General features: G+C 39.4%; 1 protein-coding gene across 7 annotated transcripts in view; it reads left to right on the top strand.

Annotated features, from left to right (window-relative positions):
* Nucleotides 1-25,369, top strand: part of Mrgn1 (Mahogunin ring finger 1) — a 168,853-nt gene that overhangs the window by 81,474 nt on the left and 62,010 nt on the right. For all 7 annotated transcript variants that reach the window (XR_011713022.1, XR_011713021.1, XM_071663851.1 and 4 more), the window contains 2 exons: nucleotides 7,331-7,506; nucleotides 7,768-7,888. Coding sequence is in view for 5 of the 7 variants with exons in the window: in XM_071663851.1 (XP_071519952.1) it covers nucleotides 7,331-7,506; nucleotides 7,768-7,888 (297 nt within the window). In the remaining 2 variants the exon portion in view is untranslated. The remainder of the gene's footprint in view (nucleotides 1-7,330; nucleotides 7,507-7,767; nucleotides 7,889-25,369) is intronic.

Raw genomic sequence — 25,369 nt, forward strand, 5'->3', positions numbered from 1 at the left:
GTATTAGATACCTGGCAGTGGACGTAGCAGCAAATGGAAACAAGGAAACAGAAATGAGTAAAGGGTGGGTTAGGGGATGAAAGTTCAGTGAGCAATGAAGAATGTGTGGAATAATTGGGTCTGTTTGAGAGTATAGAAGTCCCAATGATTTTGTATGTATGTGAAGCATGGGCTGTAGATGAGGATGTGTGGAGGAGGGAGGATTTGTTGGAAATGAAATGTTTGAGGACCGTACATTGTCCGCACAAGACCTTGTCCACTCCCCCATACATTTTCAAAGGCAATGTCGTGTTTACATATTATTACTTTGTCATCTCTCCTTTGGTTTTGATTACCATCTGGTGATGTCTGGGTATGGAATTGGTGAGGTTCCTGAAGTATTCTAGATCCATGTTTTGGTTCTATAGGGTTTTGATCTCTTGAATGAGGCGAGGCACTGATAAGGTGTTGCAGGAAGCAGCTGCCTGATCATGTGTTCTTAGCACACAATGCACCTAGAAATCTCACATGTACCCACATATTCAGGCTTTCAACTCTTTAGAAGGGTAAGAGCCAACCATCTTGAAGCGTAAGTGGAAGAAATACAGTGCCCAGACGTGAAATTCCCAAAATGAAGTGACAGCCCAGAAGAGTAAAGAAAGATGTATGATGATTTCATCCTAAGAGCACCAAATGCTTGTACCTTAGCTGCATATCACCTTTAGAAATATATGGTGGTGTACAAGACTATGCAGACACTGTATGTGGTGTGTGCTGTTTTGTTCAAGTAACTAATAAAAGGTTAATAAAGAAGTGTGGTAATAAAAAGTGTGGTTGAGAGAGCTGAAGAGGGTTTATTTGAATGGTTTGGACATACGGAGAGAATAAGTGAGGAGAGGTTAACAAAGAGGATATACGCATCAGAAGTGGAGGAGATGAGGAGAAGGGGGAGACCAAATTGGAGATGGAAGGATGAAAGATGAAGTGAAAAAGATTTTGAGTGATTAGGCCCTGAACATTCTAGAGAGAGAGGTTGCATGGAATAGAGTGAATTGAAATGATTTGGTACACATGGAATTGACAAGCTGTCAGTAGACTAAACGAGGGCATGTGAAGCTGCTGGGGGAACCATGGAAAGGTCTCTGGTGCCAATTTATGGATAGGGGGCTATGGGTTTGGTGTTTTGCACATGACAGCTACAGAATGGTTGTGAGCTAATGCAGCTTTTCTTCATCTGTTACTGGCATTGCCTCACTGATGTGGGAAACAGTGACCGAGTATAAAAGCTGTTATGCATAGAGAAGTAATGCATACTGTATACTTGCAGCGAAAGAATCATTGTTGACATCTGGTAGTGTCTCAAGAATGTTAGATAAGCAGGTTAAGAACAGTCTGAAATATTAATTGAGTAGATAAAGAATACTAATTAAATTCAGGCAGCTATTTGGCTGAGAGCATACATTATAGAGGTTACAGAACTGGAGAGTCATAATAGTAACTAGTTACTGACCATAAAAGATCAAGATGGGGCTGGATACTTTTGCACTTTGGATAAGCATATGAGTGAAGTATATCTACTTAGGATGTGAAGTTTTCCTACAAAAATTCTTTGGTTTATGCATTTAGTGGTGATTAATTGAACATTAAGTGGTGAAAAGTTACTCATTGGTTGGATTGCAGTGATTGACATGAATAGAATGTTTAATGGTGAACATTAAGTGATGAATTTTTTCACATTGATTGCAGTACAGTATTTGACACACATACAATAAGGGAAAAGTAGGCTTTTTGTTTGCTTAGCTGTGCACATGTTCATGGATTGTTTATGACATTCACAGTAGCAGTTATAGGCCTATACTTGTATCTGTCTGAACAAGCACTCGTGGGGACAAAAGATTGTGGTGATGGACTTCTGTTAGTAGATGTTGGGGCTTTTGTACATGTTTGCATGGTAGCACTACAAGATACAGGTTGAGCCTCTTTAACCCAGCAACCTTGGGACTTGGCCATTGCCGGACCACAGAAAATGCCAGAAAACAGAAATTGACCCTTAAGGGAACCCCCCTATGTAAGTATATGTCTGACCCCTAGTCTTGCCAGCTCATTCCACATATATATTGCTGTGTTCTCAAAGGTAGAACAAAGCTTGAATCAGGAAATAATGCAACCATTAATGCTTCTAAACAAGGCTGTTATTGTTACATCAGATTACATCAGAAGTACCCCTAGATGGAGACTCCAAAATATCTTGGGCAAGGGTTTTTCATGGCATACGATGCAAATACAAGGCAGTTTTGTCAGCATCATACACTTGATCTGGAACTAAGTTTTCTGCTGCCATTTACTGTGCAAATTCATCCACAAACTGTGTCTGTTTTGTGTTGAGTAGTTAGTGTAACGAATGACCATAGGTAGGTAGTTGGCTTTGGTCGCCTCTTGTTACTATTGTTGTTTTATTGTTATCATCAGGGCCGCCAGCCTGCACTACAGCATCAGTCCCAGCTCTTGTCTTGTACATATTATTTTTGGTTGTTTAATAGAGAATTGGAGTTTTTATTGATTCTTTTAATATGGCATTACACTACAAGCTTCCATGTCAGCACTGCGATTTTCACTGCACACACTGTGTACTGAAATTCCATGTCTCCACTTAAACTGTGTAACCATCCATGTGAACATTCACAGCCATAGTCTAGCTTTAGTTCTCTTTGAAAAACTTTGGCTTACTCAATAAGCATTTCTCCAGAAATGCTTACATTTTCATTATGTGGGAGTTTAAACCACTTTATAAGTGCACTGCCTAATTCTGTAATCCTGGCAACTTTCAAAGTTTTCTGAAACTTTATACTTTCCATCTTTCATTTTCAGCAACAAAGTGAATATAAAAAATTAACTGGACTGTTGATTAGCTTGACTGTAGTGTAAGCAGATTTTGGCACCTTATCCATGCTAACAGCACCACCTTGATGGCAGATCCACAAACTAGTGGCAGCAAATTCAAACCGTGCCAGACCATGGAAGTTACTGGAACACAGAGCTCCTTACTAGAGAGGTTCAACCTGTACAAAGAAAACTGTAAATAATGAGAATAAGAATTGAGGGTAGACATTTTTAAACTGTCATAGTGATTGAAGCTTAGAGTAGAAGATTTAGACCACCACACTCAGAGGGCTATCCCCATGACTACTTCAGATTTACATTAGTTGAGCAATTCTAAAATGTAAATATATGCATTAAGTTTTGTGCCTCTATCTTAAGGCCACCTACTGGGCCTGGGTGGTTACCAAGTTGGCAGTGTGCAGTGATTTCTCCCCACTATTAATCAGCCTCTAGCCATGCCAAAGACAGTACATTCCTTTGAATTTTCTGGGAAGGAAATTGAGTGGCCTTTAGCTAGATTTAGAAGACTAGGCAGATGATAATTCATAATTGCTTGATGATGGTAACCTGAATTTTGATAATTTGGAGAGTGAATTTATAGACACTGGCTCTTCCAGCACTGAAAGTTGACCAAGATGAGGTAGGAGAAAGCGTTAATAGCACAAGTGGATGCAGTGTTGCCAGAACCTGCATGACCTTAGCTAAAACATTTCCAAATCATTCTTCTCCTTTACACATGGGCTTTGTTACACTCAGAGCCATAACATCCAGGTTTCTTTCCTCAAAGATACTACAGATTGTGCCTCTTCTCATCTTGAGTACATCCACACACATAAAGGCACCTTAGTGTGAACCTTCAAGGAGGATGAGTATTCCCTGATTGGCTCCTTCTGTTTCATCATATAGAAACTGAGATACAAGAAGGGGAGCTCTCCAACCCCCTACTTCTGCCTATTTGTTGCCTTCTATGATAGATAGGGAATACAGAGGTAAAAGTCTTTCTTTACTCTGGGAATAATGTAATTTTTCTTAGCAGGTTTCACTTTCCCACAAAAACATGCAGCAGGAAAGATTTATCTATCAGTTTCTTGCATCATTATTGCTTCAGTGTCTTATGCAGATGTATTGATATATAGGATGAACTCTAGCAGATGCATTATAGACTCATAGAGGCATGACTTATGCTCTTGGATGGCTTGTTCTAATGTCTCTGAGTAAATGATTTGTTAGGTTTTGTCTTTTTAGTTAGCTCATACAGAGGTAGTGCAGTGTTGGCAAAGTTACTGACAAAATTTCTGATATCCCACCAAACCAAAAATGAGTATACTTTCCTGTAAGAGTGGTAGCAGGAGGTGTAGCATTCTGAATCTTCACCATCTTTTCCTTTTATCAGTGTTTAATTCTTTTCTCAATGATGGGGGTATATCATTAACATCTAGTGAAGTTATTGGAAAAAATTAGATTTTGCATCGGTCCACAACATGACATGATGTAGTTGTTGGCCAAAAAGGTCAATAGTATGCTGTTACTATCGAAATGATATTGACAGATAGCCTTAACCCAGGATTCTTATGACTCCCTAGTCTGTTGGACAAATAGGAGGCATTTCTAAAGTATATACCATGGCTGGCTCCTCCAGCCTGTAGATACTGAGCCATGGGTGCATCTTTCTTTCTTCATAAGGCCATGTAACTGTGAACTTTAGGAGAGGAATTACACCATAATGAATATCAAAGGCTTTGGTTATGGGTACACCAACATACCCACATTCAGGTTTGCCATCTGCACATTGATGTACCCTTGAACTAAGTGGCTACAGTACCATGATGTCCTTGTATTGTTTTGTTATCTATGCTGAGAGTATCATGTAAAGAAGGTGAATTTCTAAAGAGCAACATAAATGCTCTATTTAGTATTTTGACATAGAATGTACTTATGGAAGAGAAGAAAGTCATATGAATAAGAAGAAAGAATGATAATTTTTCTTTTTCTTTAATACTTGTTCACCATTTTCCACATTAGTGAGGTAGCCCTAGGAACAGACAAAAAAGGCCTCATTCACTCATATTCATTCTCTTGCTATCATATGTAATGCACCAAAACCACAGCCCCCTATCCACAACCAGGTCTTACAGACTTTTCCATGGTTTGTCTGGCTGCTTCATATTTCCTGGTTCAGTCCATTGACAGCATGTCACCCCCTGTACACCTGTCATTCCAATTAATTTTATGCTGTGCGCACCTTCCACCCTCCTGCTTGTTCAGGCCCTGAACTCTCAAAATATTTTTAACTTCATCCTTCCATCCCCAATTTAATCTCCTTCCTTTTATTGTCCCCTCCCCTTCTGACACATATTCTCTTTGCCATCCTCTCCTCTCTCATTCTTTACAAATGTCTAGATCATATCAGCGCACCCTATTCAGTTCTCAACCATACTCTTCTAAGTACCAAACCTCTTTCTTATTACATCATTACTTGCTCAATCTTTCCTCCTATCCTCAAATAATTATAGCAAGATGTACAGCAAATTTGTTATAGTGACAATGAATAGAGAAGGATGAGAGCAGAATGGGTTGTCAGGTACATTAGCATTGTGATTACACATATACCTGTGAAGAACCAATATATCTCATCTTTCATATTGAAAGATAATGGATAAAGTGATGGTGGTATAATGTAGTGGAAAAACTGGGGTTTATGAAAGTGAAAATAGGAAATGTATTGTAAAAATCACCAGAACCTATGAAAGCCTCACCTAACTGCCTTAGCAGTCGAGATCTAAACATTCAGTACAGTATTCTAATTGAAATTTACCAATCAAATCCAGGAAAATGCATTGCCAAAATGGTGTTGGATGGCAACAAACAGACAGCACATTGAGGGGCCTTGCAATCCCCAGTAGATGATGAATATGATATTGGTACATATGAAATGTCATTTTGGCTACTAGGTAAGGTTCTTATTACTTCTCTTTATATTTGATAAGTACCTAACCTACTTTTACATCAGTTGTTCCATATTTTGTCTGATATACACAACATTATTGCCTTATTCAATAGACAATGGGTATGGGTACACTTAGTGTTCAAGTAGTTAAACAATGTGGGTATGTCAGTATACATGAATATTTTTCTACTGTGTTGCAGTCAGAATGGGAGAACATGTAAAAAATAAACTGTTCCTTAATGTCATTTTTCTTCTCATTGATAGTATCAGTCAATCTGGGAATGCTTGCAAGCATCCTGGAACATTCAGATTCTTCTGAATTTCAGACACTGTGTTTGGTAATATTTTTTAGTCTTTTTCATTGTCCTCTGGCTCTAGAGTAAGGTTCTCTTTTTCATTGTCCTCTGGCTCTAGAGTAAGGTTCTCTTTTTCATTGTCCTCTTGCTCTAGAGTAAGGTTGTCTGGACCTAACTTTGTTAAACTATTCAGATCTGTTTTCTAGAGAAGTCTTGTTGGCCTCATTGCAGCCTATGGGGAATGGGTATTGGTCCTGGATTTGCTACAGTTAGATGAATTTTCTTACTATTTAGTACCTCGGCAGCTACTTTTGACTCGTCTTAGTGTACTTTAAATGCTGGAATAGTCAATGCTTGTGAAATCTTTTACTGCATAATCTGATGATATCACTGTCAAGCATTCTGCCTGGTCCTAATCTGCTTAAAAGCCACTGAGTTTCCATCTTATAAAGCTCATGAGAATGTGTTGTTACTGACATGATTAGAGGCTGACTGACTTTTTTTTTTTTTTTTTTTTTGAGGGGGGGGGGTAATTGTGCATAAAAGGCATGAGAATGCCTTATCACTGACACGATTGAAGGTTGACTGACTTTTGGGGGAAGTAATTGTGCACTACCACCAAAGCAGCCATCCAGGTTCAGCTGGTAGCCTTGAAACAGAGGCATGAAACTTGATGTGTAAATCTATGCCGAGAGCAGCTTTTTGGTTCACCTAAATAATCCTTTACAAGAGTTAAGGGATAAATTCTTTGAGTTATGAACTTACATTTCATTCAAAATTGTCATATATTTTGGTTATTTTATTCATGCATGTTCTTTATTTTCAATATAGCTTTCAGTATCCTGCCTTGAGGATCAGCTGTAATTTTTTACACATAAAGATATTCTCTTCTCATGTGGTTAGACTTACTCATTGTTTTCATAGTCTTTTCCCTTTGCTTTTGGGTGCTTAGAAATTATATTTCATACTTTAGTAAACTGCATCATGTCTCCCTTCTGAAATGGTTGACTATGCATATGATCTGATGAGAAATTAATGTGCATTCTCCTGTTGTTAAGTAAATGCCATTTGTTAGGGATACTGTAACTAACAAGACCAATATTATGAATCTTTTCAGTAAAACAGTGGCATTTATGAAACATGAGCAGTAAACAACATGGAGTGTGAAATTTGATTTTCTGTAACAGTTACAGAAATTTATCTTCATTTTTGATTTTTTAAATCTCAGGGTGGAGACAATATACCACCAGGTTACGAGGCAGTTTCACTCATTGAAGCCTTGAATGGCCCATCAGTGGCACCCCTGCAGCCCACTGCCCCACCAGCACATGACCTGTATGTCCAGGTCCCGCAGAACGCATCTGATGCTCCAGCGGAGTCTCAGATTCGCAGCGATGTATCCAGGTACCATTAATCTGAAAATTTCATTGAATTCATTGATCATAATTTGATCACTAGGGTACATAGAATACTGTATGTAAGAATTTAATCCATTTCAATATTTTTGACAAAGCAGTGTAACCTAGATGTGATTTATAAAGATTCTTAGATATTGCATAATTCAGACTTGAGCACTATAGCCATCCCATTCATCCTCACCATTTTCTTTTTCAAGTTTTTAAAAATTGTACTTAGATTATGATTTTGGTTTTATATGTTTTACAGATGTTTCATTGAAAGCATGACTGTGCGTTCAGGGACTGGTAGTGTAGAAGATTCAACGACACAAACAGAACGTCCTCCTAGTTCTTGTGAATCAAACAATTCATCTGCTGTAGTTACTGAGGTGAGTATTTCTTTGTTAGGTATTTTCTTTTTTATCATTATACATAAAGAAAACAATCTGTAATTTGCAACTTGCCTCTGAAGTAGTAGATTTGCTAAGTTCAGCTACTTTTAGAAGCAAGGCCGTAAGAGCAAGAAACTAATCTATCTTCCAGTGTTGATTATTTTCTTGAAGAGATGCTTGTTGCAGCACCAATTAATGGTCTTTCATAGATATTCAGACTTTTCAGTATCCTTCAGAGCTTGCTGTTTTTCATTATGTATTTTATCATTGCTGTTCTTGGACATTCTAGTTCATGTGCTTCACCATATTAAACCTAACTCAGGATGCTTTCATTCCTCTCGCACACTTTTTAGGAAAGGCAGTTGGCATTGCCTCGTTTGATTTTCACACAAGTCATGGAATTATTTTTTATAGAAGGTTGCTTTTAGATCTTAAGTTGTAGAAATTGTTGATGTGGTCATGGGCTAAAACTTATGAGGAATGTTATGCATGTACCATTCCAATGATTACGGTGAAAGTTTTACTTCTGCACTAGTTTAAAAGAAATTTGATGCCTAGGATTATTTTCATAAAATATGATGGTAAAGATATATGACTGATGAAAAATTACTTTACCCATTAACGGCTAAAGAAAGGGAATCTTCATGTGTAGGTGTGGGGTTATCATATGAATGATAATGTTCCTTTTGAACCACCCACCAATATTTTGGCACATGTTTGGCTGCTGAGTGTTGCCATAGTCATTGTAGGTGTTTCTTCTCGTATTTCAAATTTCTACAAGAGGAATAAGAAGAAAGAGTCAGAAAGGGAGTGCTCATCTTCCTCGAAGGCTTAGATTGGGGTGTCTGAATGTGTGTAAATGTAACCAAGATGATAAAAAAAAGAGAGTTAGGTAGTATGTTTGAGGAAAGAAACTTGTATGTTCTGGCTCTGAGTGAAACGAAGCTCAAAGGTAAAGAGGGAGAATGGTTTGGAAAAGTCTTGGGAGTAAAGTCAGGGTTTGGTGAGAGGATGAGCTAAGGAAGGAGTAGCACTGCTCCTAAAGCAGGAGTTATGGGAGTGTGTAATAGAGTGTAAGGAAGTAAATTCTAGATTGATGTGGGTAAAACTGAAAGTGGATGGAGAGAGATGGGTGATTATTGGTACTTATGCACCTGGTCATGATAAGAAAGATCTTGAGAAGTAAGTGTTTTGGGAGCAGCTGAGTGTGTGTGTCAGCAATTTTAGGGCATGAGACTGGGTATTAGTAATGGATGATTTAAATGTGAAGGTGAGAAATGTGGCAGTTGAGGGTATGATTTGTGTACATGGTGTATTCAGTGTTGTGAATGGAAATATGATGTCTTTATAGTCAAATTGTATACATGATACAAAATTAAATTCTCTATGGCTGGAAGCTCAATTCAAGGTTAAAAAGTATAAGAATTATAAAACAAAAATGATAAAATATCATGTAAAAGTACCACATAAAATATCATAAAGAATCATTGATTGCACTAAGAACCTCTATCACAAAGGAGTTACAGCATCTTTAGATGGTTAAACACTATAATGCTTTTTGGTGCAAATGATTTCCTGAATCTGTTGATGCACTTTATAGGCAGAAACAGTTTTCTTCCTGATCTTAGAAATACATAGTTTTAGTGTAGAAGATGGGTTGCATCTTGCATGATGTTTTTCACCTACTTCATTGCACATTCCTGATACAGCATACCTGTTTAAGTGTTTGCACCCAATTTCCTAGCTTTCTTTACACTTTTCTCAAGCTTATTTCTATCTTTACTCTTTAGCTTGCCATGTTAGGCAGTAATTAAAAACATAATATTTATTCTGTAGTTAACATATAAAAAAGATTAATTATTGTGTTGTCTGTATATAGACTATTTAAGGTACATACAAAGTGCAGTCTTTGATTACAGATCTTACACACCATATTAGTATTGGCACCACCTTTTAACTGATCATTTATGATAAAGCCTAGATTCTTGTACTGACTCACTAGTGACTTTCTATATTTTCACCTCTTACATGTAGTTTTTTGTCATAAAATCTATTGTCATCTCTTTAGTTTTCTTTACATTCAGATGGAGATAATTTGTTTTACACCAGTCAGTTAAGCAACTAACCTGTGATATATAATCATTACAATTATCATTACAATTTTCCCTATGGTTACTGAATCATCAGCATATTTTAAGATAACGCAGTTGCTAAAAACACTTCTGTAGTCATAAGCATACAAACCTGAAGAAAGTGGGGGACATAACACATCCCTGGGGTGCACCTGTATTAGTAAAAATTGTTGGACTTAGCGTTATCTGTCTTGGTATACTGTGGCCTCTGTGTTAAAAAGCTGAAGATCAATTTCAGTAAGTTACAATTTACATCCATCCCTAATAATATATCATTCAAAATATGTGCTTGCATTGTATTAAAAGTAGAGCTAAAATCAGTGTATAAGATTCTTGCTTATGAGTTATGTCAGTCTAAATGTTTGCTATTCTCATTCATGAAAGTCAAACTTACATCCTGCACACACCTCTTTTTACAATATGCAAACTGCAATGGATCTCTGAAATTATCTATGCTATTATCCTTAGGGATAGGGGAGAAAGAATACTTCCCATGTATTCCCTGCGTGTCGTAGAAGGCGACTAAAAGGGGAGGGAGTGGGGAGCTGGAAATCCTCCCCATATGTTTTTAATTTTCCAAAAGAAAGAACAGTGAAGGGGGCCAAGTGAAGATATTTACTCTAAGGCTTAGCCTTCTGTTCTTAATGATACCTTGCTAATGCAGCAAATGGCGAATATGTATATAAAAAAATTACACAGATAGTTCCTCATTGCGAAACTATTTGTGTACTTTTTTTTCATACATATTCGCCATTTCCTGCATTAGTGAGGTAGCATTAAGAGCAGAGGACTGTTGTGGATGAGAGGGCTTGGGAAGAGAGTCAGTTGTTGTTCACTGATGATACAGCACTGGTGGCTGATTTGGGTGAGAAACTACAGAAGCTGGTGATTGAGTTTGGTGAAGTGTGTGAAAGAAGAAACCTGAGAGTAAATGTGAATAAGAGCAAGGTTATTAGGTACTATAGGGTTGAGGGACAAGTCAATTGGGAGGTAAGTTTAAATGGAGAAAAACTGGAGGAAGTGAAATATTTTAGATATCTGGGAGTGGATTTAACAGCGGATTGGACCATGGAAGTGGAAGTGAGTCACAGGGTGGGGGAGGGGGCGAAGGTTCTGGGAGCACTGAAGAAGTATACTTTAGACACAAGGGAGATGTATGATTAGTGGGTTAGAGGTGTATTGATGAATTATTACTATTACATGACCATGGTTTTTCTGGCAAAATGGTTAATCCAGCAAGGCTTTGGAACCAAGGGTGCCAGAAAATCAGTGTTGTACCTGTATCATATTTCAATTTTATAACAAAAAGGTTCTAAGACTAAAAAATTCCCAGCAGTTTTTGTTTTTTGATAAGTTATTAACATTGCTTGAAAATTTCAGTATAAGGAGTATATTTCATGCCGAATTTAAGTCTGGGGTTGAAATATACATGTTTAAGATCATGAATGCCTTTAAATAAGTACTCAGTGGTTACTCTTTTAGGAGATTCTATGAATATTCAGTCTATATGTATTTATATGTATTGGGTGACGGTAAGTGAGCTTGGGAAGGAGACTTGTGTGAGTAAGTATCAGAAGAGACTGAGTACAGAATGGAAAAAGGTGAGAACAAAGGACATAAGGGGAGTGGGGGAGTAATGGGATGTATTTAGGGAAGCAGTGATGGCTTGTGCTAAAGATGCTTGTGGCATGAGAAGCATGGAAGGCGGGCACATTAGAAAGGATAGTCAAGTGGTGGGATGAAGAAGTAAGAGTATTAGTGAAAGAGAAGAGAGAGGCATTTGGACGATTTTTGCAGGGAAATAATACAAATGACTGGGAGATGTATAAAAGAAAGAGGCAGGACGTCAAGAGAAAGGTGCAAGAGGAAAAAAAGAGGGCAAATGAGAGTTGGGGTGAGAGAGTATCATTAAATTTAAGGAGAATAAAAAGATGTTTTGGAAGGAGGTAAATAAAGTGCGTAAGACAAGGTAACAAATGGGAACATCAGTGAAGGGGGCCAATGGGGAGGTGATAACAAGTAGTGGTGATGTGAGAAGGAGATGGAGTGAGTATTTTGAAGGTTTGTTGAATGTGTTTGATGATAGAGTGGCAGATATAGGGTGTTTTGGTCAAGGTGGTGTGCAAAGTGAGAGGGTTAGGGAGAATGATTTGGTAAACAGAGAAGAGGTAGTAAAAGCTTTGTGGAAGATGAAAGCCAGCAAGGCAGCGGGTTTGGATGGTATTGCAGAGGAATTTATTAAAAAAGGGGGTGACTGTATTGTTGACTGGTTGGTAAGGTTATTTAATGTATGTATGACTCATGGTGAGGTGCCTGAGGACTGACAGAATGCTTGCATAGTGCCATTGTACAAAGGCAAAGGGGATAAGAGTGAGTGCTCAAATTACAGAGGTATAAGTTTGTTGAGTATTCCTGGTAAATTATATGGGAGGGTATTGATTGAGAGGGTGAAGGCATGTACAGAACATCAGATTGGGGAAGAGCAGTGTGGTTTCAGAAGTGGTAGAGGATGTGTGGATTAGGTGTTTGCTTTGAAAAATGTATGTGAGAAATACTTAGAAAAGGAAATGGATTCGTTTGTAGCATTTATAGATCTGGAGAAGGCATATGATAGAGTTGATAGAGATGCACTGTGGAAGGTATTAAGAATATATGTTGTGGGACGCAAGTTGTTAGAAGCAGTGAAAATTTTTATCGAGGATGTAAGGCATGTGTATGTGTAGGAAGAGAGGAAAGTGATTGGCTCTCAGTGAATGTTGGTTTGCGGCAGGGGTGTGTGATATCTCCATGGTTGTTTAATTTGTTTATGGATGGGGTTGTTAGGGAGGTGAATGCAAGAGTTTTGGAAAGAGGGGCAAGTATGCAGTCTGTTGTGGATGAGATAGCTTGGGAAGTGAGTCAGTTGTTGTTCGCTGATGATACAGCGTGGTGGCTGATTCATGTGAGAAACTGCAGAAGCTGGTGACTGAGTTTGGTAAAGTGTGTGAAAGAAGAAAGCTGAGAGTAAATGTGAATAAGAGCAAGGTTATTAGGTACAGTAAGGTTGAGGGACAAGTCAATTGTGAGGTAAGTTTGAATGGAGAAAAACTGGAGGAAGTGAAGTGTTTTAGATATCTGGGAGCGGATTTGGCAGCGGATGGAACCATGGAAGCGGAAGTGCATCATAATGTGGGGAAGGGGGCAAAAGTTCTGGGAGCGTTGAAGAATGTGTGGAAGTCGAGAACATTATCTCGGAAAGCAAAAATGGGTATGTTTGAAGGAATAGTGGTTCCTACAATGTTATATGGTTGTGAGGCATGGGCTATAGATAGAGTTGTGCGGAGGAGTGTGGATGTGCTGAAAATAAGATGTTTGAGGACAATATGTGGTGTGAGGTGGTTTGATCGAGTAAGTAATGATAGGGTAAGAGAGATGTGTGGTAATAAAAAGAGTGTGGTTGAGAGAGCAGAAGAGGGTGTTTTGAAATGGTTTGGTCACATGGAGAGAATGAGTGAGGAAAGATTGACCAAGAGGATATATGTGTCGGAGGTGGAGGGAACTAGGAGAAGTGGGAGACCAAATTGGAGGTGGAAAGATGGAGCGAAAAAGATTTTGAGTGATCGGGGCCTGAACATGCAGGAGGGTGAAAGGCGTGCAAGGAATAGAGTGAATTGGAACGATATGGTATACCGGGGTCGACGTGCTGTCAATGGATTGAACCAGGATTTGTGAGGTGTCTGGGGTAAACCATAGAAAGTTGTGTGGGGCCTGGATGTGGAAAGGGAGCTGTGGTTTCAGTGCATTATACGTGACAGCTAGAGACTGTGAACGAATGTGGCCTTTGTTGTCTTTCCCTAGTGCTACCTTGCGCACATGCGGGGGAAGGAGGTTGTCATTTCATGTGTGGTGGGGTGGCGACGGGAATGAATAAGGGCAGTCAGTATGAATTATGTACATGTGTATATACGTATATGTCTGTGTGTGTATATATATGTATACGTTGAGATGTATAGGTATGTATATGTGCATATGGTTGGGTTGGGCCATTCTTTCGTCTGTTTCCTTGCGCTACCTCACTTTGGGTACCATTATGAGATGTTTATTTTTGCTATTATTTCAAGTATAGAAGCACTTCATTTTGCTCTTTTTTTAGATTTTAAAACAAAAAGGTTTTGGGGCTAAGGAAATTTCCTGAACTATTACCTGCAAATTTTGGTATTTATTTGAGTGTAATAGATTTGCTTGAAAACCTAGCATAAGGACTATTTTTCATGCTGAATTCGATTCTGGAGTTGAAATAAATGTTGGGGATATTAAGGCCTTTATTATAAGTAATTAATTGTTTCTCCATTAGAAGATTTTGTGACTATTCGATTCATATTTGTTGGGTATCTGTCAGCTTAGGGAAACATTTTGAAATATTTTCCATGATCATCTCAAGTATGGAAGTGTTTCAGTATATCATATTCCAATTTTCAAACGTAAAAGGTTTTTGGACTGAAACATTCCTTGAAGTAATACCAGCAATTTTCTGTATTTTTATGAGGGTAATAGAAATGTTTGAAAACTTCTGTATAAGGACTATGAGGGTAATAGAAATGTTTGAAAACTTCTGTATAAGGACTATTTTTCAGTCTCAATTCGAATCTTGGTTAGAAATATATGTTGAGAGACATTAAGGCCTGTACATAGGTAATCAATTGTTACTCCCTTGGTAAGATTCTCTGATTATTTGGTTTGTATTTATTGGGTACCTTTCAGTGTAGGGAACCATTAGAAGATATTTCTCTGATTATTTCAAGAATAGAAGCTTTTCAGTATGTTATATTTCAGTTTTAAAACAAAAAGGTAATCGGGCAAAATTAATCCTCTTTTTTTCTTTTTTTTGAGGGTAACACATGTACTTGCTAACCTTTGTATACAAACTATTTTTCGTGCTGAATTTGAATCTGGAGTTGAGGTATATGTTGGAGGACATAAAGGCCTGTAAATACGTAATTGATTGTTACTATTATATAAGTTTCTATGATTATTTAGTTTTCATATTTTGGGTATCTCTCAGCTCCATGATTGATTCAATAACAGAAGTGTTTCATTGTCATAAATCAGTTTTAGAATGAAAAGGTTTTTGGGATAAAGAATTCCCGGTACTATTATTACTAGGAATTTTTGGTATTTTTGTGAGGGTAATAGATTTCTTTGAATTCCTTAGTATTATTTATTCATTATACTTTGTTGCTGTCTCCCACAATAGTGAGGCAGCGCAAAGAAACAGACGAAAGAATTGCCCAACCCACCGACATACAAATGTATATACATACATGTCCACACACGCACATATACATACCTATACATTTCATCATATACATATATTTACATACACAGACATATACATATATACACACGTACATAATTCATACTTGCTGCCTTTATTCTTTCCCGTCACCAACCCGGATACACATGAAATGACAACCCCCTCGCCCCGCACGCACGCGAGGTAGCATTAGGAATAGACAACAAAGGCTACATTCGTTCACACTCAGTTTCTAGCTGTCGTGTAAAATGCTCCAAAACCACAGCTCCTTTTCCACAGCCAGGCCCCACAAAACTTTTCATGGTTTACCTCAGATGCTTCACATGCCCTGGTTCAATCCATTGACAGCACATTGATCTCGGTATACCATATTGTTCCAATTCACTCTATTCCTTGCACGCCTTTCACCCTCCTGCATGTTCAGGCCCTCATCGCTCAAAATCTTTCTCACTCCATCTTTCCACCTCCATTTTGCTCTCCCACTTCTCATTCCCTCCACCTCTGACACATATATCCTCTTGGTCAATCTTTTCTCACTCATTCTCTCCATGTGACCAAACCATTTCAAAACACCCTCTTCTTTCTCAACCACACTCTTTTTATTACCACACATCTCTCTTACCCTTTCATTACTTACTTGATCAAACCACCTCAGACCACATATTGTCCTCAAATATCTCATTTCCAACACATCCACCCTCCTCCGCACAGTTCTATCTATAGCCCACGCCTCGCAACCATATAACATTGTTGGAACCACTATTCCTTCAAACATACCCATTTTTGCTTTCTGAGTTAATGTTCTCACCTTCCACATATTTTCCAATGCTACCAGAACTTTCGCCCCCTCCCCCACCCTGTGACTCACTTCCACTTCCATGGTTCCATCCGCTGCCAAATCCACTCCCAGATATCTAAAACACTTCACTTCCTCCAGTTTTTCTCCATTCAAACTTACCTCCCAATTGACTTGTCCCTCAACCCTACTGTACCTAATAACCTTGCTCTTATTCACATTTACTCTCAGCTTTCTTCTTTCACACATTTTACCAAACTCAGCTTCTGTAGTTTCTCATTCGAATTAGCCACCAGATCTGTATCACCAGCGAACAACAACTGACTCACTTCCCAAACCCTCTCACCCACAACAGACTGCATACTTTCCCCTCTCTTCAAAACTCTTCCATTCACCTCATTCACCTTGAATTCCTTAGTATTAGTACTATTTATCATGTTGAATTTGAATCTAGGTTTGAAATATATGCTTGGGGACATTAAGGCCTATCAGTAAGTAATTAATGGTTACTCTTTTAGAAGATTCTGTGATTATTCAGTTCTTATTTGTTGTGTATCTGTCAGCTTGGGAAGCATTGAGATATTTTCCATGATTATTTCAAGTAAAGAAGTTTTATGTTATGTCATATTTCAGTTTTAAAACAAAAAGGTATTTCTGTAAGGGAAATAGATCTGCTTAAAAACCTGAATATAAGGACAATTTTTCATGCTAAATTCGATTTAGGGTTGAAAATATATTAGGGATTTTAAGACCTGTATATAAGTAATTAATTGTTACTATTTTATAAGTTTCTCTGATTATTTGGTTCATATTTATTGGGTATCTGTCAGCTTGAGGAAGCATTATGAGATATTTTCCATGATTTTTTGAAGTATAGAACCATTTTAGTATGTCATATCTTTATTTTGAAATGGAAAGATATTTGGGTTCAAAAATTCCCCGTATTTTTGGTATTTTTTTGAGAGGTTATGGATTTGCTTGAAAACCTTATTATAAAGACTGTATTTCATGCTGAATTGGAATCAGGGGTTGAAATACATGTATATTTCCCTGTAAATAAGTAATTCACTGTTACTATTTTTGAAAATTCTGTGATTATCTAGTTCATATTTTTTGGGTGTTCTTGGCTTGGGAAAGCATTATGAGATATTTTTGGTGATTATATCAAGTATAAAAGCTATTGAAAAACATATGATAGGGTTGAACTATACACCTTGTAAAATTTTTACATGTTTATGTACAGTGTAGGAGGAAAGCTTCTAAATGCAGCGATGAGTTTTTATTGGTAGAGTATGGTACCTGTGCAAGTTGGAAGTGAGGTATGGTTCCAAGTGAAGGTGGGCCAGCATCAGGGGTGTGTGTTATGTCGCCTGGTTGTATAATCAGTTTGTGGATTGGGAGTTGAGAGAGCTAAAAGCAGGGGTCTTAGCACAGCAGGCAGGCATAGGAGGTGGGTTAGTTGTTATTTGCTAGTTGAACTGAAAATCCCCAGAAGCTGGTGTCTCAGTTTGAAGTGCATGAAAGGATGGCATTGAGAGTATGTTTGAACGAAAATGAGGTAATGAGGTGTAGCAGTGGGTAAGACTGGATTGTGTGAGTGTGGGTTTGATTGGATAGAACCAAGAGGAATTGAAGTGCTCTAGGTACATGGGAGTGGACAAGGCAGTACAGGTTATATATATCTAATCCAGTGCTCTGCGGTCCAGTAACTCCCATGGTCTGACAAAATTTGAATCTGCTGCCATTAGTTTGTGCATCTACCATCAGGGTGGCACTGTTAGCAGTATTTAGGTGCCAAAATCTTTTTACACTGTGGCTGAGCTAATTAACAGTCCTGTAAATTTTTTATATTCAGTTTTTTGCTGAAAATGAAAGCCAGAAAAGTTTAAAGTTTCAGAGAACTTTGAAAGAAGCCAGGAGTACAGAATTAGACAGTGCACTTACCTAGTGGTTTAAGCTCCCACATAATGAAGGTGTAAGCATTTCTAGGGAGATGCCTGTTGAGCAGGCCAAAGCATTTCATAGAGAACTAAAGGTAGACTTTGACTGAATATTTGAAAGAATGGTTGCACAAGTTTAGGTGGAGACATGGAATTTCAGTACATAGTGTATGCAGTGAAAAGTGTAGTGCTCACATGGAAGCTTGCATTGTAAAGTCTTATTAAAAGAATTGATAAAAACTCCAATTCTCTATTTAACAGCTAACAGCAATATGTGCAGGGTGATAGAGAGTGTACAAGCTGGCTGTCTGGCTGGAACTGGTGCAGCATGGGCTGACTGCCTTGACGATAGCAATAAAGCAACAGTAGTAACAAGTCGACCAAAGCCAACTCCCAACCTTTGTTCATTCGTTACATTAACTACTCATCACAAAGCTGCAACAAAGTTTGTGGATGAATTTGCACAGCTAGTGGCAGTGGATAGCTTAGCCCTAGAACAAGCGTATAATGCTGACGAATCTGCCCTGTATTGGTGGCATATGCCATGAAAAACCCTGGCCCAAGATACTGCAGTCTCCAGCTGGGGGTACTTCTATGTAATCTGATATAACACTAAAAACCTTGCTTGGAAGCATTGCAACCATTAAAAACCTTGTTTGCAAGCATTACAACCATTAAAAACCTTGCTTGGAAGCATTATTGGTTGTATTATTTCCTGTTTTAAGCTTTGTTCTACCTTTGATGACACAGCAATATGTATGTGGAATGAGTTGGCAAGACTATAGGTTGGGCATATATTTATATAGGGGTTCCCTCAGGGGTCAATTTCTGCTTTTTGGCATTTTCTTTTGTCTGGCAATGGCCAGGTCCCAAGGTTGCTGAATTAAAGAGGTTCAACCCATAGATAGAACCATGGAAACTGAAGTGAGTCATATGATGGGAAAGAGTGCTAAGGCCCTCGGTACCTGAAGGCTCTGTGGAAACTGAGGTCATTGTCTGGTAGGGCAAAATCATTATGTTTGAAGGTATATGCTCAACTGTGTTGCATAGATGTGTCAGATGTGAATGCAAAAAAGTGGAATAGGGTGGGTTTACTGAAATGAAAGACCTATAGACAGTATGTGGTCAATGGCAGGTTGATTATGATAGAGCTAGGTGTGGTAATAAGTAAAGTGTGCTTGAGAAAGTATTAGGTTGTGCTGAAATGGTATGGACATATGGAGAGGGTAAGCAAAGAGACATTGAATGAAAGGATTTTCAGAGAGAATATGGGAAAGGAGGAGACAAAGAAGAAGATGGATGGATGGCATGAAAGGGGTTCAAGTATTCAAGGGGATGAGAAGACTACATGGCACACAATTAAATTGAAGCAGTGTGGTATCTGGGGGGCAGTGTGCCAAACCAGGACCCATTAGGCAGTCAAGAAAAACCATTGTAGCTGCAGATGGTGGGCTCTAATTTTGAGGAGTTATACTTTTATACATGACAGCAAGAGAAAAGTTGTCAGTGAATGCAGTCATTGTTTATCTGTTGCTGATGCTACCTTGTTAAGGAGGGAAACATCAACTATATATGAACTAAACATTAGTGTTGTGAGTGTAGAGTGTTTAGCAGTGGCAAAATATTCAAAATGATACAGATGATTATAAGTACTGCCCATGCCTGATAACAGCTGTCCATTTTTTCTGTATTTGTAGTATATTTATTGCTTATCCTCTCCCCTCTTTATATTCCATTTTCAAACATCAAGAAATTCATCTTTAGTTTCTTTACTTCTTTGCCATTTTATGGTTATAAATCCAACTCTTTTGTCTTTGTTATACATTCATATCATATAGTGGATACTTTTTTATCTTGTATTTATGTCATATATTGGAGACTCTTTTGCTGTGGCCATCCTCTTGATGGGAATTTCTGAAGGTAATGGGCGTCAGAGATATAGATACACAGATAGATCAATGGACCATCCTGCTCCCTTAAGCTCATACAGAGGTATAAGTTTGTTGAGTATTCCTGGTAAATTATATGGGAGGGTATTGATTGAGAGGGTGAAGGCATGTACAGAGCATCAGATTGGGGAAGAGCAGTGTGGTTTCAGAAGTGGTAGAGGATGTGTGGATCAGGTGTTTGCTTTGAAGAATGTATGTGAGAAATACTTAGAAAAGCAAATGGATTTTGTATGTAGCATTTATGGATCTGGAGAAGGCATATGATAGAGTTGATAGAGATGCTCTGTGGAAGGTATTAAGAATATATGATGTGGGAGGCAAGTTGTTAGAAGCAGTGAAAAGTTTTTATCGAGGATGTAAGGCATGTGTACTTGTAGGAAGAGAGGAAAGTGATTGGTTCTCAGTGAATGTAGGTTTGCGGCAGGGGTGTGTGATGTCTCCATGGTTGTTTAATTTGTTTATGGATGGGGTTGTTAGGGAGGTGAATGCAAGAGTTTTGGAAAGAGGGGCAAGTATGAAGTCTGTTGGGGATGAGAGAGCTTGGGAAGTGAGTCAGTTGTTGTTCGCTGATGATGCAGCGCTGGTGGCTGATTCATGTGAGAAACTGCAGAAGCTGGTGACTGAGTTTGGTAAAGTGTGTGAAAGGAGAAAGTTAAGAGTAAATGTGAATAAGAGCAAGGTTATTAGGTACAGTAGGGTTGAGGGTCAAGTCAATTGGGAGGTAAGTTTGAATGGAGAAAAACTTGAGGAAGTAAAGTGTTTTAGATATCTGGGAGTGGATTTGGCAGCGGATGGAACCATGGAAGCGGAAGTGGATCATAGGGTGGGGGAGGGGGCGAAAATCCTGGGAGCCTTGAAGAATGTGTGGAAGTCGAGAACATTATCTCGGAAAGCAAAAATGGGTATGTTTGAAGGGATAGTGGTTCCAACAATGTTGTATGGTTGCGAGGCGTGGGCTATGGATAGAGTTGTGCGCAGGAGGATGGATGTGCTGGAAATGAGATGTTTGAGGACAATGTGTGGTGTGAGGTGGTTTGATCGAGTAAGTAACGTAAGGGTAAGAGAGATGTGTGGAAATAAAAAGAGCGTGGTTGAGAGAGCAGAAGAGGGTGTTTTGAAATGGTTTGGGCACATGGAGAGAATGAGTGAGGAAAGATTGATCAAGAGGATACATGTGTCGGAGGTGGAGGGAACGAGGAGAAGTGGGAGACCAAATTGGAGGTGGAAAGATGGAGTGAAAAAGATTTTGTGTGATCAGGGCCTGAACATGCAGGAGGGTGAAAGGAGGGCAAGGAACAGAGTGAATTGGATCGATGTGGTATGCTGGGGTTGACGTGCTGTCAGTGGATTGAATCAGGGCATGTGAAGCGTCTGGGGTAAACCATGGAAAGCTGTGTAGGTATGTATATTTGCGTGTGTGGACGTATGTATATACATGTGTATGGGGGTGGGTTGGGCCATTTCTTTCGTCTGTTTCCTTGCGCTACCTTGCAAACGCGGGAGACAGCGACAAAGCAAAAATATATATAGGTAGTATGTTTGAGGAAAGGAACCTGGATGTTTTGGCTCTGAGTGAAACGAAGCTCAAGGGTAAAGGGGAAGAGTGGTTTGGGAATGTCTTGGGAGTAAAGTCAGGGGTTAGTGAGAAGACAAGAGCAAGGGAAGGAGTAGCAATACTCCTGAAACAGGAGTTGTGGGAGTATGTGATAGAATGTAAGAAAGTAAATTCTCGATAAATATGGGTAAAACTGAAAGTTGATGGAGAGAGATGGGTGATTATTGGTGCATATGCACCTGGGCATGAGAAGAAAGATCATGAGAGGCAAGTGTTTTGGGAGCAGCTGAATAAGTGAGTTAGTGGTTTTGATGCACGAGACCGGGTTATAGTGATGGGTGATTTGAATGCAAAGGTGAGTAATGTGGCAGTTGAGGGAATAATTGGTATACATGGGGTGTTCAGTGTTGTAAATGGAAATGGTGAAGAGCTTGTAGATTTATGCGCTGATGATTGGGAATACCTGGTTTAAAAAGCGAGATATACATAAGTATACTTATGTAAGTAGGAGAAATGGCCAGAGAGCGTTATTGGATTACGTGTTAATTGACAGGCGCGTGAAAGAGAGACTTTTGGATGTTAATGTGCTGAGAGGTGCAACTGGAGGGATGTCTGATCATTATCTTGTGGAGGCTAAGGTGAAGATTTGTATGGGTTTTCAGAAAAGAAGAGTGAATGTTGGGGTGAAGAGGGTGGTGAGAGTAAGTGAGCTTGGGAAGGAGACTTGTGTGAGGAAGTACCAGGAGAGACTGAGTACAGAATGGAAAAAGGTGAGAACAATGGAAGTAAGGGGAGTGGGGGAGGAATGGGATGTATTTAGGGAATCAGTGATGGATTGCGCAAAAGATGCTCGTGGCATGATAAGAGTTGGAGGTGGGTTGATTAGAAAGGGTAGTGAGTGGTGGGATGAAGAAGTAAGAGTATTAGTGAAAGAGAAGAGAGAGGCATTTGGACGATTTTTGCAGGGAAAAAATGCAATTGAGTGGGAGATGTATAAAAGAAAGAGACAGGAGGTCAAGAGAAAGGTGCAAGAGGTGAAAAAAAGGGCAAATGAGAGTTGGGGTGAGAGAGTATCATTAAATTTTAGGGAGATTAAAAAGATGTTCTGGAAGGAGGTAAATAAAGTGCGTAAGACAAGGGAGCAAATGGGAACTTCAGTGAAGGGCGCAAATGGGGAGGTGATAACAAGTAGTGGTGATGTGAGAAGGAGATGGAGTGAGTATTTTGAAGGTTTGTTGAATGTGTTTGATGATAGAGTGGCAGATATAGGGTGTTTTGGTCGAGGTGGTGTGCAAAGTGAGAGGGTTAGGGAAAATGATTTGGTAAACAGAGAAGAGGTAGTAAAAGCTTTGCGGAAGATGAAAGCCGGCAAGGCAGCAGGTTTGGATGGTATTGCAGTGGAATTTATTAAAAAAGGGGGTGACTGTATTGTTGACTGGTTGGTAAGGTTATTTAATGTATGTATGACTCATGGTGAGGTGCCTGAGGATTGGCGGAATGCGTGCATAGTGCCATTGTACAAAGGCAAAGGGGATAAGAGTGAGTGCTCAAATTACAGAGGTATAAGTTTGTTGAGTATTCCTGGTAAATTATATGGGAGGATATTGATTGAGAGGGTGAAGGCATGTACAGAGCATCAGATTGGGGAAGAGCAGTGTGGTTTCAGAAGTGGTAGAGGATGTGTGGATCAGGTGTTTGCTTTGAAGAATGTATGTGAGAAATACTTAGAAAAGCAAATGGATTTGTATGTAGCATTTATGGATCTGGAGAAGGCTTATGATAGAGTTGATAGAGATGCTCTGTGGAAGGTATTAAGAATATATGGTGTGGGAGGCAAGTTGTTAGAAGCAGTGAAAAGTTTTTATCGAGGATGTAAGGCATGTGTACGTGTAGGAAGAGAGGAAAGTGATTGGTTCTCAGTGAATGTAGGTTTGCGGCAGGGGTGTGTGATGTCTCCATGGTTGTTTAATTTGTTTATGGATGGGGTTGTTAGGGAGGTGAATGCAAGAGTTTTGGAAAGAGGGGCAAGTATGAAGTCTGTTGGGGATGAGAGAGCTTGGGAAGTGAGTCAGTTGTTGTTCGCTGATGATACAGCACTGGTGGCTGATTCATGTGAGAAACTGCAGAAGCTGGTGACTGAGTTTGGTAAAGTGTGTGAAAGGAGAAAGTTAAGAGTAAATGTGAATAAGAGCAAGGTTATTAGGTACAGTAGGGTTGAGGGTCAAGTCAATTGGGAGGTGAGTTTGAATGGAGAAAAACTGGAGGAAGTGAAGTGTTTTAGATATCTATGAGTGGATCTGGCAGCGGATGGAACCATGGAAGCGGAAGTGGATCATAGGGTGGGGGAGGGGGCGAAAATTCTGGGAGCCTTGAAGAATGTGTGGAAGTCGAGAACATTATCTCAGAAAGCAAAAATGGGTATGTTTGAAGGAATAGCGGTTCCAACAATGTTGTATGGTTGCGAGGCGTGGGCTATGGATAGAGTTGTGCGCAGGAGGATGGATGTGCTGGAAATGAGATGTTTGAGGACAATGTGTGGTGTGAGGTGGTTTGATCGAGTAAGTAATGTAAGGGTAAGAGAGATGTGTGGAAATAAAAAGAGCGTGGTTGAGAGAGCAGAAGAGGGTGTTTTGAAATGGGTCGGGCACATGGAGAGAATGAGTGAGGAAAGATTGACCAAGAGAATATATGTGTCGGAGGTGGAGGGAACGAGGAGAAGTGGGAGACCCAATTGGAGGTGGAAAGATGGAGTGAAAAAGATTTTGAGTGATCGGGGCCTGAACATGCAGGAGGGTGAAAGGAGGGCAAGGAATAGAGTGAATTGGATCGATGTGGTATACCGGGGTTGACGTGCTGTCAGTGGATTGAATCAGGGCATGTGAAGCGTCTGGGATAAACCATGGAAAGCTGTGTGGGGCCTGGATGTGGAAAGGGAGCTGTGGTTTCGGGCATTATTGCATGACAGCTGGAGACTGAGTGTGAACGAATGGGGCCTTTGTTATCTTTTCCTAGCGCTACCTCGCACACATGAGGGGGGAGGGGGATGGTATTCCATGTGTGGCGAGGTGGCAATGGGAATAAATAAAGGCAGGGAGTGTGAATTGTGTGCATGGGTATATATGTATGTGTCTGTGTGTGTATATATGTGTGTACATTGAGATGTATGGGTGTGTATGTTTGCGTGTGTGGACGTGTGTGTATATGCATGTGTATGGGGGTGGGTTGGGCCATTTCTTTCTTCTGTTTCCTTGCGCTGCCTCGCAAATGCGGGAGACAGCGACAAAGCAAAATAAAATAAATAAAATAAATAATATATATATAGGGGAGAAAGAATACTTCCCACGTATTCCCTGCATGTCGTAGAAGGCGACTAAAAGGGAAGATAGTGGGGGGCTGGAAATCCTCCCCTCTCGTTTTTTTTTAATTTTTCCAAGGGAGGGAACAGAGAGGGGGGCCGGGTGAGGATGTTCCCTCAGAGGCCCAGTCATCTGTTCTAGGCGCTACCTCGCTATCGCGGGAAGTGGTGAATAGTATAAAAGAAAATATATATATATATATATATATATGTATATATATATATATATATATATATATATTTTGGATATTTTTTTTTTAAACTATTCGCCATTTCCCGCGTTAGTGAGGTAGCGTTAAGAACAGAGGACTGGGCCTTTGGGGGAATATCCTCACCTGCCCCCTTCTTTGTTCCTTCTTTTGGAAAAAATAAAAAAAAAAACAATAGAGAGGGGAGGATTTCCAGCTCCCTGCTCCCTCCCCTTTTAGTCGCCTTCTACGACACGCAGGGAATACGTG

The sequence above is a fragment of the Panulirus ornatus genome, chromosome 1 (genome assembly GCF_036320965.1).
Source record: "Panulirus ornatus isolate Po-2019 chromosome 1, ASM3632096v1, whole genome shotgun sequence".
NCBI lineage: Eukaryota > Metazoa > Arthropoda > Malacostraca > Decapoda > Palinuridae > Panulirus > Panulirus ornatus.